The 19,089-nt window shown below is 36.5% G+C and overlaps 1 protein-coding gene across 1 annotated transcript; it reads right to left on the bottom strand.

The window, feature by feature from the left end:
* Positions 1-1,344: 1,344 nt before the first annotated feature.
* Positions 1,345-5,804, bottom strand: LOC131151204 (protein GRAVITROPIC IN THE LIGHT 1-like). The gene is made up of 4 exons (XM_058102454.1): positions 5,434-5,804; positions 5,173-5,330; positions 4,925-5,046; positions 1,345-3,163 (listed from the first exon to the last, which is right to left on the bottom strand). The coding sequence occupies exon 4, from the start codon at positions 3,161-3,163 to the stop codon at positions 1,784-1,786; it is 1,380 nt and encodes a 459-aa protein (XP_057958437.1). The 5' UTR covers positions 4,925-5,046; positions 5,173-5,330; positions 5,434-5,804; the 3' UTR covers positions 1,345-1,783.
* Between the last annotated feature and the right edge of the window lie 13,285 nt (positions 5,805-19,089).

The raw sequence follows: 19,089 nt of genomic DNA, 5'->3' as shown, positions 1-19,089 counted from the left end.
TTCACGCGGAACATAGTTGAAAGAGAGCACCCAACACAATTGAACGAGTTTTGCTCACTAAATTTTCACATGGGTTTCGATCACATGATCTGCTAGATTTAATTGACCATCAATACCCAAAAAATTAGAACAATTCATGAGACTGATTTCACATCATTCAAATTTTCTCCTGATAATTTTCTCTTGATGAATAGAATTTTTCTTTGAGAGGTGGGTTGTGCATCCCTCAAGATTGGACTAGCCCAGAACAAGCTTAACCCTATTCCATTATTCTTCGTTCCAATCTATTACAAACACTATATTACACAAAATGAGATAGGTCAATCTCGCACTTTGAATCCAAAACCTCCCGCATAAAAGCTTTAATTTTAAAAAGTGAAATATCAAGGAATTAAGTCTAATTGCAAGGGTAAAATTATCGACAGTCACAAAAAACATTCCTGTGTAAAATATAACGTGTTACATTCTATAGACTAATCATGATTTGCCCCTTTACTCCATTGCATATGCAAAGGCTTCTCTTCTAACACTGGCATATTCCAAACACGGATTAAGAAAAATAAATCCACATTTTCCTGCGACTGATTTGAAACCAACCTACCACCCCCAGGACAAGGCCCCAATGCCATTGCCATCCGTTCGCCCAAATTAGGACAAAGAAAGGCCAGCAACCATTCATCCATAGATATGGATGGGCAGAAAGAACTCTCTTTCTTTAATATGCCATTGTGCAGATTTAATGCCACAGCAACCATAAGCCACCCACCGCCTCACCTTTCCTCTCTACCATAAGAAAGTATTAATGCATGACCCATCTTCTATGATAGTAAGATAACGCCAACCCCATCCCAGAATCCCTTCCCCTCCGCCCTTTCCACACGCGTACTAATACATTAAATGCATCACTTACGCCCACTACGCGCAAACCCTCCTGTCACTTGTCCATTTAAATGCATCACTCATTGCAAATTTCTGGAGAGCTCAATAAAGGAATATAATTGTAAACCTCAACATCGCATAGGCCCTCGTGTCACCCGTACATTAAATGCAATCGTAATAATTGAATTCTACTTAGTTTTTGGTAAACACAAACCCTAGCAAGAAGACCTACGATAACCCAATACAGTTCCTCCAAAAAAGCACAAAATCATTGTAACTCATACATTGTATTTGGGTTGTGCCAACAGGGGTCCATGCAATCAATCATTTTGGCTTTTGCAAGGCGGCCAGCAAGTGATGAGCTGCTCCCATGGACAACTTGGGGACAGGGAGCTGAACGCCCAGAGACGAGCCCTAGGAATAAAACATAAAAACAAAACACAGAAAACGAAGATGCCCAAGCTGTGCACGGAAGACAATAAAATACTCTTTTCTACAATACTTACACCATAACAACAATGTCATATATAAGGCAATTTTATATGAAACAGCCAACAAATCCCTTCTGTCACTTACCTGATATTAACAAAATTTGGGTTGGAACTTGGATATGTTTTCTAAAAACAAGATTAAAAAGACAAACGCTGTTTCAAAGGCACAACCATCAAAGCACTTCACTGCTCAAAATGGCCACCTAAGTGACAAAAAGGCCCAGCTACCCCTTTGTCCTCCACAAGTGCCAGACACCCTGGGCCCCAAGGCAATCCATTTCTTTTTAATCTAGAAGCGCTAGCAAGCTACAAAATCAACCCTAGCAATCGCCACTTGATGCTGCAGGCCCAGAAGATGCCTGCTTCATCTTCTCCATCCAATCACGATGAAGGATCAACGGTTGGCTGAGATATTAAGGGTGAGAAAGATACACCTGGCACTGTATTACAGTTTTACCGATCCTAAAACCCGGAACTACCGTAAAAGCCACCAGCTGATCGGGCTCAGGAGAGTCTAGCTTTGGGGAATCACCGCCATAGGAAGGAGTTGCTTCATCTGTCACACTCTCCATGTAAACTTCAGAAAATTGTGACTTCTTCTTCACTTGAAAGATAGAAGCCTCTGGCTCGAATGAAAATGCCAAGCAATGTAGGAGCCAGACCCGCTTTGCCATTTCTGCAAAAGAGATGAAGAAGGCAGTTTCCGGGAATTCGCCAGAATTCACAAGGCTTCTCTGGCTTAGACTGCCGAAAAAGGAGGATTCCATTCTGGGGTGAACAAGTTGCAGGTACTTAATCCTGCAAAATTTAGCAAACGCTGATTTTGGCTTCTGGGCGAGGAATTCCATTGGTTTTGCAGCCTTCAATTCCATGAATCTGCTGAAGAAGCATTGTCGTTTCCTCTGCTCCGGTAAAGATTCATTTGGAAGAGAAAAATTTGGATGCTGAAAACCATCGAACATCTCCCGGCAAACAAAGGCTTCAACTGCAAAACATTTGTGGTTGGCTCCCCAAAAGTGCACACCCGGTTCAATCACACTCGCAGAGGCATCCAAATCCCATCCAGCAGACTCCATCTCATTTATCATCAGCCTAATGTAGCTTCGGATAGATTTTACCGTGTGCCGAAGAACAGTAATAAAATGGCTGGGGTTTAATCCAGATAGACGAAGATTGTCAAGAACATGCAATAATCCACTTCGGTTCAATCTCTTCTCAAGCATTCTGTTGTGTTTATTGGATTCCTCCAGCTTTTCCCTAAGAAACATAATTTCCGACTCCTTAAGCTTCCGCTGAGAATCCAACTTACTCATTGTTATCTCATAGGTTCTCAAAAGACTCTTCTGCTCCTGAATTTCAGCCAGAAGCAGAGTTGTTCCGGGGGAAGAATCAAACTGCTTCTTCAAGAAACACTGCTTCAATTCCGACAAATTCTTCAACTCAGATACCACCATCTGATCAGAAGACTGAATCTCATCTGCATCATAAGGGGACTGAGCAATCTGTAACTCGGCATATGCTGCTTTCACAGCAGAAACGCTAGCAAACAATTTTGCAAGAAGAGCTTCCATGGCTGCTCTGTTCTGATTCTTCTTATCATCATCATCAAAAGACATGGACCTGCTACCACTAACATAATCAACCTTGACATTTTCATGGGTCTTGACTTTATGAATTGCAACATCAGGAGCAACCCCAGTGGCCGTTCGAAGATGAAGAACCTTAGCAAAGGTGCGAATGAATCTACTCTTATTATTTGGAGTCACAGCCGCTCGCTCCACCGAAGAATCCATCTGAAGAAGAAGATTACAAAATGATGATGGCGATTGTGATTGGAATTAAGAAATAAGTTTTGGGTGATTCAACTATTGACTGATTCTGAAAAGAGGAAATTAAGAACAGGGGTTGATGAGAAACACGAGAATACAATGATGAGCTAGTTCCCACAAAGAGAAAAGTGATGTGCTTTAACTCCTAGAACGAGGCCACTAAAGGAGAATGGAATTTCCTTCTATGCTTTCCCCCTCTAGCTTTTGATTGCTTCTGATTTGATTTCTTTTGCAATTGAAAAAACTAAAGGGGAGGGACCAATGGATTTCAACAGCAACAAAAAGAAAAAAGATGAGACCAGAGAGCAGAAAACAAACAACAGGAAGAAGAACAAACTAAAAAGGAGGATGAGGATTCTTGCAGCCTAGCCCACAAAAAATATAAAATTAAAGAATTTTTATTAAAAAAAAGAGAAGGACAAGGCGTGACTCAAGGACACGCTCAAAAGACGCGTTTAAAGTTCACAGTCCCAAATTCATCACACAGTTTTTACAACGTGCCTCTGACTCATTACTGCATATATAAAGATATTCTTTGCCATCAATATCTAATGCCCAAAAGCGTATCCAGGGAATAAAACTCCAGTGAATGCCTATTACTTCCCTCTCTTTATCATATAATTATTCATACATGTATTTATATATTAGATATAAACATTTTTTTTTTATATAACTTCAACATGTTAGCCTCTAAAATAATGAAAATCCAGTCCCACCGAACTCCTAAGTTGGCATCCAAGCATATCCAAATATGAACAGCTCAAGCTTGTCCTCTACATCATATGACCATATCATTATTTCTTTCCCAAAATACATATATTTATATATATCCTTATAAATAAAGTCTTCGATAAAATCAGCCCCAAATAACCCCTCCACTAAGCCAACACTAAAAAACATTATGGTTTTGAAGTCCACACAAATTGAAATTAATGTTCACAAGATTTCTACCAATTCAACTAAAAACATAAAACAAAAATATAAAATATGGTCTAAGTGCTCTTAAACCCAACTTAGAAGTACTATAATTCCATCAGTCATAAATCTCCAAAAAAAAAAAAAAAGGGGGGGGGGGGGGGGAGTGAAAAAACATAGAAAATTGAGAAAAAGGATAAAAATAAGATCATATGGGTCCAAATATTAAAAACCAAAACAAGTGACAAAATATCAATAAGAACACCTGACACTACCCCATTTCACCCCTAGTGGTTCATGGGCCATCTCATTTCATCTCTCGGATTCCCCTTTTGAGTCTTCCAAGCTGAGGTGACACGTGGCATGTCTATACCGTCAAAGGGCCCACGAACGTTTAAATTTCGCAGGTTGGGACCTTGACACACGGGATTTTCTGATTTGGTTCATCATATAATCTACGGGCCCAGATACACCAAATTTAGGTGGGGACCATTGATATAGTGGGACTATACGACGCTAACTTACCACATATCGTGTATTGGCGCCTCCCAGCCGTCCGCCTGGACTACCGATTAGAGGACTTGCTGGGATTTGTGCCGTTCGATCAAGAGACTGGTTCACGGTTCACACATTGCCTAGGGCTTACGGAGCGACACGTGAACGGTGCAATGTGCAGGGACTATTACCGTCCCTGGTGGTGCAGAAACTATATCGAAAGAACGTCAATATCATAGTGTTCAATGCATTAGCGCCTCGTCTGATGAATCAGACACCATTAATTTCAAGTACGGGAAATATATGACCGTTTACCTCCAAAATATCCCGAGAAAGCGCCGAGTTATCGCTCAACTTCTCCTCATTTCGGCGACAACCACCGCGAGGCAGATGAAAAAATCACCGGAAGATCCTCCAATGGCGACCTCTGTAAGCCCCTGCGACTCAGAACCAAAACGACAACAGGCTTTCAGCTCTCTCGCTCTCGCTCTCGCTCTCTCTCTCTCTCTCTCTCTCTCTCTCCACATACAGAAGGGGCAATAAACAAATGAAAGCAAGCGTACCTTAAGAACTTAGCCAAAGAGCTTCTGAAAAGGCCTGTGAAAATGAAGCACATATACTCGAAAATGAAACAACTTCGATTTTTAGAGTTCTTCGACAGAATCGCTGAGAGAACAGCCGCTAATCGCTAGAAATAATGGAGGTATAACCGTCCAGATGCCTTCATTTTCGAAACCGAGAAGAAATTAAAAACCGTCCGCCATTAATAGAAAGAAAAACAAAAAAATAAAAGCATCAAATGAAGTTTCCTAACAGAAACTTGCCGTTCATCGCCTGAACCTAGCTCGCGAAGGAACTTCGCCTAAGCAGTAAAGTCTCAGCTCGGCCGGCGCTTTATCGCCCCGAGTTCGGAGCGCATGAGCTGGCGGCAGCTGGCTCCGGAGCACTCGGCAGCAGGCCGGCGCTTTATCGCCCCGAGTTCGGAGCGTATGAGTTGGCGGCAGCTGGCTCCGGAGCACTCGGCAGCAGGGAGAACCGATTTTCCGAGAAAATCAGAGCTCAGAGAAAGATAAAGTTAAGAGAGAAAATGCAGAGTTCGAGTGAGGGGGAGAGAGAGAGTACAGGGCGGAAAATGTGAGAGAAAGATGTGAAAAGACGAGAATGTCCACAACTGGCGAAATGTCTGACACCTTTGGAATTGGGGTGCCAAAGACCCCAGGTTGGGTCGGTTTTCGATTATTTTTCGTGACGGTTTCGGCCTTGAAGGTGGAAGAAATTACCGAGATAGGGACTTGGGTTGTTGCCCGTCGACGGTTTTGATATTTAAAATAGAAAGGGCGTGTTTGGAATTTTGAAAAATGAACTGGGTCTGTGCTCAGATCCCACGTAGGTCAAGCTGGCGGGGGCAGGGAAATGAACGGTCAGTATTGCCCACGGGAAAGTATCTCGTGTGTGAAGCTCAGACGGGAGAAATGTGTGCTTTGATTATTGGGCAAACAAGTGGACTCCACGTCACCTGTCACGCTTTATAATTATATTTTACAACAGAATTATTTTTCGAGCACTAAAACATGACTTTAAAAATATAATAAAGGCAAAATACTTATAACAATTTTATATTATTTATTATAAAACATGTTTTTGCATTCTTATAATCATATTTTTTTAATGTTATTTGATTTATGGAGAGAAAAAAATGTAATTAATTAAGTTTTTAATTTTTGTAACTTTTATAAATATTAAACAAATAGACTATCTTCTTAAAATTTTTAATTTTAATTTTATTTTATATTTTCATTTTTATTTTCAGCTTTAGCTTTCATAATTTTAGGGTTAAGGTTTATTCTATTAAAACTATTTTACGCCTCGATGCTTTTTTAATTTTTAATATTGTGTTTGATAGTACGAATATTGAATTTTGAATTTGTATTGATTTTGTGCGCTTTTGAACAAAATATAATTCAAAATTACATTACCTTCTTTTAAATTTCATATAAATCTAAATTTATACTCAAAATTTATGCTCTCAAATGCTACTTCAATGTATTTCTAAATTTATTTACATCAATTAATAAGAGATGGTATATTGATGAATATTAAATCAATACCTAATATTGAAGAAATACCTATTTAGTTTTTTTTGTTATTATTACATAGGAAATCAAACCAACAACAAGCCCTTTTGACCCACTGGTACGGTACCAAACCTACGAATCAGCGTCCTCTCCCTAGGAAATACTTATTTAGTTGATAAACTTATTTATTGCTTTCATTGCTTGGTCTTATTCTTCTCTTATGTATATTTTACATTCTCGATATTATCTAAGTATTTGTTGAGATTTTTGCTCCCAAATTATTTTTTATGCTTGATAGGATCATACTATTTTTTTATTTTTTTTTTGCTCGGTAAGATTTCTCTGATCAATATATTTTATAATTTATGTTACTAATTATGAAATTGGCGGTTGGATTTTTTTCCCTAGTTCATAGTATTTTTTTCTAAAAATTTTCTTACTTGATATTCTATTTGCTAGTTAATATTTATCAAGCATCAATAATTTTTCTCTCACTGATAACGTTTTTTGTCAAATTTTTTTAATTATTGGTTGATTTGTTATAAATAGTTGTAGCACCACATTTAATTAGAGTGGATTGTAAAAATTTTCCTAATTTATTTATTAATAAGAACAATGCTAAGCAAACTTTAGAAATAGTTTTAAATTAGATGTTGCATACAGTTAAATTCAAATCTAAAAATGTTGTTATTCACAAATAACCTAAACGGACACAAGACTACGCGAGTCAAGTGTATAAATCAAAAATCTCTTACCCTGTGATTGGAGAAGCCTTGGATTTAGAGTTGTATCATGTATGGCTGTAGATAAGATACAATATAAAATTATATTAAAATTTGTCCAAATTCATTTAAATTTAAATTTAAGATTCGAAATTTATGTTCCCAAACATTACCTTGGAAAATTTTAGAGCGCTCACGTTAGAGACGAGGGACTTTTCTCTTGATATGGTCACCTTAGACTTTAAATTTTTTAGTTCGTAGATAACTATAAAGTATTTTAAAAAATAGTAGCAATATTGTAATGAATGTTAGTTTTTAGTTAATAATATCGGTAGAAAACTAATATTAAAACTAGTTAATTATTATAAATAGTAACAATATCATATTTAACTTGCAAACAAAGTTTACAAATATTAATACTTAGTAAAAATTTTATTAAAATGTTATTATTTTTCATGTTAGGTAATAGTTGCATAAAGCTCTTACTGGATAAAATCTTTGTATGTTGTATAATGACGGAACAAATCTAATAGAAAAATGCATAATACATGTCTCATAGAAGTCGCGCAAATACAATAGAAGACAATGCTATGCCAACTATGGGATACGGTCTGTAATATTGACTTCAATAAGTATATGGTGGGAGAAATTTCTACTTCTAAATATCCATGTGCCGGTCAGAATAAAAGGCTAGTGTTTTTAGAATTTTCGATGAATGATGATATGTATCTTTGTGTCAAAGAAAAAAATTGTCTAATGTACAAAAAATATATTATTCTTTTTTTAGCCAAATATTATCTTCAAATTAAAATAAAAATAGTTTACTGGTAAAAGCATATTTACTTTTTCACTTAAAAAGTAGATAAAAACTTTCCATTTTTTAGAAGATCATGGCCAAAGCAAAAATAGTGTCATTCGAAAATAACATTCAGATCATGTTTTTAAAATCTTACCGTTGCCAACTAGGAGGGAAAAAGAAGAAAAAAAAAATGAAAAAAACCATTAGGTACATGATTTAAAGTCAGAATAATATTCATTACATATTTATAAAAATTTATTTATAAGTATCGCCTATTTAAAAATATTTAAAATCAAAACTTAATCAATTTTGTTTTTGGTTTTTTTTATCTATGAAAATAAGTGACTGTTTTTTTTTTTTTATAAAGCTGAAAATAAGGAAAAAATACAAAGAATTCTTGATGATAACCTTTTTGCTTCTATTAAATAGTTGTCTATATACTAAAGCCTAAGGGTAAGCAAACCATCGATTCGGCCAAATTCAGTTACTTAGCCGAATTTTTCGGTTAACACTAATCACTAACCGAATCAACCGAATTAGTTGTTGTAACCGAACAGTACCCGACCGAACCAACTTTTTGGGTAATTCGGTTAACCGAATTTGACTAAATAAATTTAAAATTAATTATAAAAACAAAATATGATTGCAAATTTTTTTTCTAACTTACCAATTCCAACTTAATTAATAAAAGGGTTTATTGATAAAAGGGATATTTTAAGATTTAACATATATCATATATGAATATTACTAATTTATATTTTATTATTAATTAATTAGTAATTCGGATAATTCAGTTAACCGAATTAAAGATCCCCATACCCGAATTGAAAACCGAAAACACGAAATTATCCAAATCTCAAATTGAATCGAACCGAACCCATATATTAACCGAACCTAAATAGACCAAGCTCGGTTGATTAATTCGATTAATTTGGTTAAACCCGAATTATACTCACCCCTACCAAAGCCCACCGTTTTTTATTATAAAATTTCCATGAATACTTATAAGGCTATTGTCTAATTAATAATATATATATATATATATATATATATATATATATATTAGACTTGATTATAATTTCAAGAAAAATCATCACTAAGGACCATCTCTTGAGAATTCTCTCATCCTTTTTTTTTTTCTCTCTCTTTTTTTTTTCCATTGCATGTCATCTTCCTACCATAAAAAAATATAAATAAATAAATAAAACAAATTTTAATAAAATTCAAGAGAACCTCTTGGAAATTTCTCCGATACTTAAGTCAGAATAATTAGTCTCTCCTAACTTGATCTTATCTTCCTTTTATGTAGGGATCGGTTTAAATGCCTCATTAATTGAGAGACGTTTTTTCTTTGAGGCAATTATATATATATTTTTTAATTTTCTCCTTATGTCCATGAAGTGAACTTCTTAAAGAAACTCAGAGATTTTCTGATTAAGTGACTAATAAATCATTACAAATTAATCTTTAAAGAGTAACTTTTGCATTTAGAGTAAATTAATTATTATTTTTCATTAGGCACCTCTACTCCCAAGCACCTCATCTACTAAGCTCGTCACCCCATTTATTATTCTCCGTAACTGAAAATTAATTTGTATTGTAAACTCTAACTCTCTAAGTGAATATTTGAGTCATTACAATTTTAGTTGAATAATACAAATAATCCTTTCATATATGTGTATTATTCTCTTTTATCATGACTATTACCAAATGAACGTTTGCAGTGCATATGGCTTTTTCCATATATGAATTTGTCATTGTCTTTAATGTTTTTTTTTTTTATTGCCACCACATGGTTTAGGTGATTAATCTGATGCTCGCATATGCACATTTGAACAAGTGAACATTGATTGACTTGGTTGGGGTAGATCTCTCGACAAAAGGCTGAGATACACAAGTTTGTGTTATTAGGCTTTGATCTCATCCTACATGAGCATCCTTCATTTGCTACAATATTTATGTCAATATTGCCTTAATCCACCTCTAGAAAGTGATGAGTTATTCACAGAAACCATCTTCACATGATGGGGTACATTAGCTTGTGGAGAAGACCCGCCTACACGGGAGAGTGGGCTCCACGTGGTGGGATCCACCCGTTGAAGAATAAACTTGACGATGGCAACAAAATTTGATGATAGCTGCCGCACCAACCAGCCGATTATGTTGATCAGCAGCCACCAATCTCACCAACCAGCCATAATTGTTAATTATTTTGTTTTAGAATCAACTATAAATAGATGTGTGTGTGTGTGTGTGTGTGTGCAATGTAGTATGTGGTGTTAAGAGAGTGAATAACCAGTAAGCGAGAGATAGGGTTGTTTTTTGAAGTCTTCTATATTTATTTTCATATTGAATTATATTGTTTTTGCAATTGATTCTCATTGAGTTTCAGTCACAACCAATGATTGAGTGTCCCCTCCACCCATCAGTGGTATCAGAGCGTCCAGGTACGCTGGAATCCACCAAACAAAGTCAAACGGAGGAGAAATTCAATTTTTTCTCAGATTTGAAGTTGCTCAAAATTCAAAATTGAGGTTGCCATTGTGAAATTCGCATCGGGATGATTCCAACGATGAAAACCATGTCTCAAACTAAGTCTGGAAGACTCCACACGCGCTCACGCGCGCCTCCAGCGAAATCAGCATTCTCCCCACGCGCCACACGCGCCGATGAGGATTTCGATCACCGGCTTCACGAGCTCCACACGCCCCGCACGCATCTTCCTCTCTCGGCTAGGTGAGATCCAACTCGGCCACCCAATCCGAGACTCGACCCAACAACCCGGCTCCAACCCCGAGAACACGACCCGACCCGCGTCCAGCCACCGACACGCGGCACGCCGAGAAGCCGTCACGTGGCTCAAATGGTAACAAGTAACGCCATCTTTTGGTCATTAAGTCAAATCGATTTAAAAAAGAAAAAAAAAATCGGTCCAAATTTTTTTTGCCGAATCAGTGATTTTTTGACCGGTTCTTTGTAACCCAAAACCGGTTCCTAAGTTTTTTTGACCTTCTAAACACATTGGTGACATCAAATTTGCCAAAATCAATCCCAATCTCTCTGTTTTTATATATTAAATTTAATGGCGAACGGTGCTACCCAAGCGGTCATTCCAAAGTTGACCCGAGTGAATTATGACAATTGGTATATTCAAATGAGAGTCCTTCTAGGTGCTCAGGATGTCATGGACATCGTTGAAAATGGGTACAGAGAAAGCCCATCAAAAGAAGTCGAAGCAGCTATGTCCAATGCTCAAAGAATGTCCTTGCGAGCCGATCGAAAGAAGGATTGCAAGGCGAAGTCCATAATCTACCAAGGCCTTGATAAGGCCACATTCGAAATCATCACCTCTGCCAAGACATCCAAAGAAGTTTGGGACTCTCTCTAGCGAACACACAAAGGTGCAGAAAAAGTAAAGAAGATTCGTCTTCAAACATTGCGAGGTGATTTCGAATATTTAAAAATGAAATCTACTGAATCTATTGCTGACTATTATACACGAGTTATGGTAGTATCAAATCAATTGAGAAAAAATGGAGAGACTCTCAATGACGAGAGAATTTGTCAGAAAATTTTGCGATCTCTGGATCCAAAATATGATTATATAGTTGTGACCATGGAAGAAACAAAATATTTGGAAACCATGTCCGTAGAAGAACTTGTGGGTTCACTCCAAGCCCATGAGCAGAAAGTCGATAGAATGAGTGATGGTAAAGCACTGGAGTAAGCCCTCCAAACAAAGTTGTCCCTCACTACAGATAGATACGACAAAGGGGGGTGTCATAGCAAGGAGGAGGACGAGGCTGAGGATCTCGTGGAAGAAATTATGGAAATTTTGACTCCAGAAGAGGTGGCAGAGGCGAAAGAGGTCCCACTAGAGAAGGACGCAATCAATAGAACTATGTCTCACGAGGCAAAGGACAAGGAAGAAGAAGGGGATACAATAACTGCTCGAATGTAGACAAAAGAAACGTTCAGTGCTACAATTGTCACAAGTACGGACATTATAGCAATGAGTGTTGGGGGCGACAATAAGAAAAGGTTAGCGAGGCTAACCTTACCGAAACTGAACATGCAGATGGAGAGTCGTTGATGCTAATGGCACACAATTCAACTCCCCAGGACCAAAGTGTTTGATACCTTGATTTTGAAGCCATCAACCATATGACTGGCAGAAAGAACCTATTCATTGAACTTGATGAGAAAGTTCAAGGGGAGATATCTTTTGGCGATAATTCTAAATTCCCATTCCGAGGGAGAGGAGATGTTTTGATCAAACAAAAGTCCGGAGATCATGCTTACATCTCCAACATCTATTACGTGTCAGATATGAAGACTAACATCTTGAGTCTTGGACAGCTTGTCAAGAAAGGCTACCGAATTAGCCTTAGTGATAAGCAGATGGTAATAACAGATGCTCGAGGAAAGCAGGTTACTCGAGTACAAAAGGCAAAGAATCGAATTTTCCACTTGCCATTCAAAATGAAATGCCAAGGTGTTTGAGCACTATCATCAAACTAGCTATGTATTCTAAGGTATGGACATCTAAATTTTGAAAGTTTGAAACAGTTGGGAAGCAAGAAGATGGTGAAAGGCTTACCCAACATCCACCACCCAAATATGATATATGAAAGTTGTGTTCTGAGCAAGCAACACAAAAACAAATTTGGAAAGCAAGCTGACTGGAGATCTACCATGCTGCTCCAACTAGTACACACAGACGTGTGTGGTCCTTTGAGACCATTTTCAAATGGATAGAATCGATACTTCCTCGCCTTCATCGACGACTACAGCAGGAAGACTTGGGTCTACTTCCTGAAAAGGAAGTCAGAGGTGTTCGACAAGTTCAAAGAGTTCAAAGCTCTTGTGAAGAAACAGAGTGGCTATCGTATCAAGTCACTCCGATCAGACTAAGGAGGAGAGTATAAGGACAAAGCTTTCCTAGAATTCCTTAGGCAGTAAGGGATTCAAAAACAGTTCACACCAACCTACACTCTCCAGTTGAACGGCGTAGCTGAGAGGAAGAACCGCACAATCCTTAACATGACTAGAAGCATGTTAAAGGATAAAAATGTGCCCAAGAGTTTTTAGGTAGAAGCAGTGTCATGTGCAGTTTATCTACTCAACCGATGTCCTATGAAGAGTCTTGATACAATGACACCACATGAAGCCAGGAGTACTCACAAGCCCAATGTGAGTCATCTTAGGGTGTTTGGCTCCATAGTCTACGCCAAGATCCTGAAAACAAGAAGGACAAAATTGGAAGATAAACAAGAGAAGTGTATCCTTGTTGGATACGGTGACAACACCACGGGATATCGACTCTACAATCCCATCAACAAGAAAGTCATTCATAGTAGGGATGTCATTTTTGAAGAAAATGAATCTTGGAGGTGGGACTAGGCTGAAACTTCCAAAGATGCAGAATAAACACTTGAAGAAGAAGAACCTACACAGACAAGAGAAGTGATTATCGAGTCACAAGTTCCCAAAGTGCATACACCTCCACATGGTTCACCACAGAGAAATGAATCTTCATCACCAATTGAGCGTGAAATCTCAGACATGAGGCCTAGAGGTGCCCATAACCTAGCTGATCTGTATGAAAATATAGAACCAATGGAAAAGTATGTTGCTCTACACTGTCTGTTGCTGACTAGCGACCCGATTAGCTTTGAGAAGGCTAACGAATAAAACAAATGAAGAAAAGCGATGGATGAGGAGATTCAATCCATTGATAAGAACAAGACTTGGGAGCTGAAGAATCTCCCGAAGAGCCGCAAAACTTTTTGTGTAAAATGGGTCTACAAGACAAAGAAGAACGCTCAAGGAGAAGTCTAGAGATACAAAGTAGGACTTGTTGCCAAGAGCTACAGGAAGAAAGAAGTAGAGTTGATATCTTGCAGAACACATGATCAGATTGCTGACATTTTCACGAAGCCCCTCAGGCATGATATTTTTGCGAGACTGAAGACAATGCTCGAAATGACAAAGTTAGGAGAGTCAAGTTTAAGGAGGGATGTTGAAAAATAAAGTTAACGGTGGCAGCAAAATTTGACGATGGCTGCCGCACCAACCAACCGCTTCTGTTGATCGGCGGCCACCAATCTCACCAACCAACCATAATTGTTGATTATTTTGTTTTAGAATAAGTTATAAATAGATGTGTGTGTGTGTGTGTGTGTGCAATGTAGTATGTGGTGTTGAGATAGTGAATAACTAGTGAGCGAGAAAGAGTTGTTTTTTAAAGTCCTCTATAATGACCAAAGAAAATTTATCAGGTCCTCGTCGACGAACACAGAGGATTCATTGACGAGGGAACAAGAGGGCCTTGTCGAGGCAGACAAGTTTCGTCAACGAGAAGATATCAAACGACTGTGTTCAAGTTCTGAATTTCGTCGACGAGATGATGGTGTTCGTCGATGAACCTTCCTTTTGGCCTTATCGACGAGGTGACGTGACTCGTCGATGAAGCTCGCAGTATAAATAGTGTTAAACGAAGATTTGTACATTGAAAATTCACCAACACTCTCTCTCTCTTCTCTCCTACGGTTCTTCCTCCTTCCCTCTTTGATTTCGGCCCCGTTAGTCGCCGAATCGACTATTCGAGGCCACCACGATGCTCCTGGGGAAGTTATCTCCAAGTCTGCTAGGGCAGATCGTCGGTGAGACAAAATTGGATTTCATCCTAGATTCAAGGTAAGATCTTTTAAGCAAAATTTTACTTTCCAACAATTGTAGGAAATGTAGTAGACGTAAAAATAATGATATTTTGTTCTGGAATATATAGTTTTCAGGGTGTTAAGTGGAGAAGCCTGCAGGTGTAGGACCCGTCATAGTAGGAGATTTTTAGCATGAATCAGGTAAGAGAAATATGTTATGCTAGGCAATTATTGTATGTTTTCAGTATAAATTATACGTTTTTATCAGATTATTATTCACAGCAAAAAATTATACATTTTATCAATCATGTTTATTATGTTTTAAATTATTGTGTGGCTTGAGAATATAGAGATAGTACAGAAACATGTTTTACATAATTTTTCAGAGTTATGTTTTATAGAATATACGAACAATGAATATGGTTTATAGCATTTTCAGAATACCATGATTATACAGTTTTACAATACCATGACATACAGATTTACAATTAATCTCAGGAACACAGTTAATATAGATACAGTTTACTACAGCGTCATGGTTAATACAGTTATTACAGAATCATGGTAAAACAGATAGTTGTGTATAGAGATGTATTATATAGTATCAGACCCTAATAGACCATTACAGATACAGTTTATAGAGCACGATACCATTGTTATACACAGAATAAAGTGCAACCACCCATTTAGATAATACGTGGTAGATAAGTCGATCGTGCCCACGTGTGGACAGACTCCCCATCATATATGGGTTGAGGAGGGCCGATCGGACTGACGGAGTATAGTGGTTTATCTTGATAGGCCAGTCAGTGATAGATCCCGCCTACGGGTCGCACAACCCTATCATGAGGGGTTAAATCCTGACATACAATTATCCATCTAGGGAAGTTTTCAGTTATTATTATGTATGTACATTTTCACAGAAATAGAGAATATACTTATATATATTAAAAGTATTGTAACACGCCAACCCCGAACGGTCTGAGATATTTACTTTTTACCATTGATTTATAGCGGAAGTAAATAAACTCAATTATTATTAAACCAGACTACTAATTATCCATATTACAATCATTCATTTCAAAAGAAGAAAAATTACACAAACATAAATATCTGAAATCATACTAATATTTCTAATCAATCTTTATTTTTCTAATCCCCACCCGCATGCTTGTTAAACCTGATTTCCGACATGCCCTTCAGAGTTATCTAAAATAAAAATATGATTGGAGTGAGACGACGCTCAGTAAGTAAATATGATTATTATTAGTGTGTGGCCAAAATGAGCTTTTTAAAAATTTCGTAAAACAATATTTAATACTATAACTTCAAAATTGCTTTTAAAATAAATATAAATTTAAAATTTTCTACATAAAACTTTTGTCATTAATTACAACAGTAAAATTTTATAATCATATACTATAACTGTTAAATTAAACTTTTAACTTTAAAACTGTAAAAATATTTAATGATAAACATGTATATATTTTTCCTTATACGTTTTCCTTATATCGTCATTTAAGCACAAAAATGATCATTTTCACGTAAACTTACACTTTTCCTTCAAATCATCAGTAACTTTGTACACGTAATTAAATATGTATTAACATATATTATAAAAACCACCCTTAGGCTTATTTGTCGTAAATCATGTTTACCCCCATGATTGGGTTATGCGATTTGAAGACTGGACTTAGCTGGCTGGTCGACCAAACTAAATCAACGTATGTAAACATTAAGTGAAATTTTCCCTATTAAGTCCTGGTCCGGAACCAGGTGTGCACTCAGGAGAAATCCACTAACATAAATAACCGCTCTGTAAACTGTGTGGGTGCACTTTGATCCGTTTAAACTTTAAGTTGCGGTACTGAGCATCTGTAACTTTGAACTTTCGTTGCCATAAGGGGTTTTAAAATCATCTTATTATAATTTATGCAATTTAAAATAATATTGTGAAAATCTCGTCTTTACTCATATTTTCATAAAAAAATGTAACGTAGAAATAAACTCATGCCACACAAATTTTGTGTTAAAAATATATATAATTTTATTTTTGAATAGAAAGAAATGCTGAAAATTTATCCGAGGGGATTAGAATATTTCTTAACCCAAAAATAGATGCAAGTATATTAAAGATAGAACTGGTATAATTAAATATGCATAAAAATAAACTCATGGAAATTTTGTGGAACTAATTAACATAATTGAAATTTACTTATAAAATAAACTCGGGTATGAATTTTAAATAAAAAAAAACTAACATAATTAAAATTTACTTACCTTCTTCTTTTACCTTGTGCTACGAACACTGTAACTATCTCTAAGAGATGAGATCGGAAAGAGTGGGTGAGTGAGAACTTACTCAAAAATTCTCTCTCCACCACAAATTCTTTCATTCACTAATCCTTCTCTTCCTTGAAAAATTATTGTGAAAAATGAAGGTTGAGAGCTCCCTATTTATAGGAAAATTTTAGAGAAGAAATAGAATTTGTAAAAGTGTGGGGAGAGGGGTGAAATTATAATTTTTTCAAAATTAAAGAATGGGCAAGGGATGGGCAAGGTATGGGTTGAGTATGGGATGAGGATGGAGGTCATGTGGAAGTGCTTGCCACCATTCCCATTAAATAAATTTTTAATTAATTACTTACCTAATTAATTAATCAATTAGTTAATTAATTATTTTATTATTTTATTATTTTTCTTAAACATTATTATCATTGTTATTACTTTTAAACTATTTTTACTATTTATTTATTTTTGAACAATAATTAAATTTAAATTTTGAAAACTCATATGGACCCCACATGGTCTTGTGGGCCCCATACAACTTCGAGACTCAAATGGATCATACGAAACTCCAATAATTCTCATACGATTTTATGAGCCTTACACAGTTTCGAGACTCGTGTAAACCTTCACACGGCTTCAAGACTCATGTGGGCCCCACATAGTCTTGTGGGCCCCGCATAGGATACTTATATTATTATTATTTTATCATATATTTTTACAAATTATGTTAGTCAAAACATTATTTTATGTACTTATTTACGTATATAAACAGTGTCTACTCTGTTTTATCTTATGAAATTCCATTTTGACTAAGCCGACCTCTAGGGGGCTATTGAGCCGCAATGGTCTCTCTGCATTCGCTTAGACAAAGTCTTTTTTAGGCATCAAACATGAAATCAAGGATCCTAACAAAGAAACACTTTCATTTTGATACTAACTAAATGACCATTATTATTATTCATTTTTTTTTTTGGTTATTACAAGTATTATGTATAGAAACTTAAAATACAGATATGTTAAGCAACATGAAAGAAGATGGTGGTTTATATTACTTGTACTACATTTACAGATTCAGTTATACATGATTATATAGAAACTCATTTGCCACACACAAACAATAACATATTTCGTCTTACTGAGCATCGTCTTATCCCATTAAATTAATATTTTTCAGGTGATCCAGCCGGACGAGCGGATCAGGCTCGTAGGTAATGGGGCTTCAGTACTGCCCTGTCAGTAGAGTGAGTATTTTTGGGAGTATTTTTGTATAACCCCAGCCTAGTTGAGGGTATTTTGGGAAACAGTCATATATGTATAGTTTAGGAACATTGTAACTCTCTAGTATTGTACATATTTATATATGGTGGTGTTTGTGTGATTTTAGCTTCTTGCTGCTTAGGGTGATGGTTTGGTTTAATCTAGCAGGTATCAAAGCATTATAAATTTCATGGTATAATATAAAAAAAATACTGAAAAATAAATAGCAGGTCTTTACATCCTCCATATTTATTTTCAGATTGAATTACATTGTTTTTGCAATTAATTCTCACTGAATTTCAGCCACAACCAGTGACTGAGTGTCCACTCCACCCATCACCATCCTGACACATTAATCTGTGGATGTTGTTTTTCATCAAACTGTATGTCTATCCTTTGGCTTGCAAAAAATGCAAGAACAAGCTCGAGAGAAGTTGGAGTTGCATATGGGATATTTCTCCCATGCATATATTTGAGTATGATGGAGAAAGGAGATAATAGACGTTAGCAATAGCAAAAGAAATAGTAAATGTGTCCGCAAGAGATAATAGATGTTGCAACCAAATATTAATGTCCCTTGAGATTACTTATTTTTGCTTATGTAGAAACTCATGGATTCCCTCGTCAAGGAGCCAATGAATTAACCATAGTAAAGCAAAAGACGCATTTCACCCCA

This window comes from Malania oleifera, chromosome 1, assembly GCF_029873635.1.
Source record: "Malania oleifera isolate guangnan ecotype guangnan chromosome 1, ASM2987363v1, whole genome shotgun sequence".
In the NCBI taxonomy this organism is placed as follows: Eukaryota; Viridiplantae; Streptophyta; class Magnoliopsida; order Santalales; family Ximeniaceae; genus Malania; species Malania oleifera.
The sequence above is the reverse complement of the archived record's forward strand: the minus strand, read 5'-3'. Positions and strand labels throughout refer to the sequence as shown.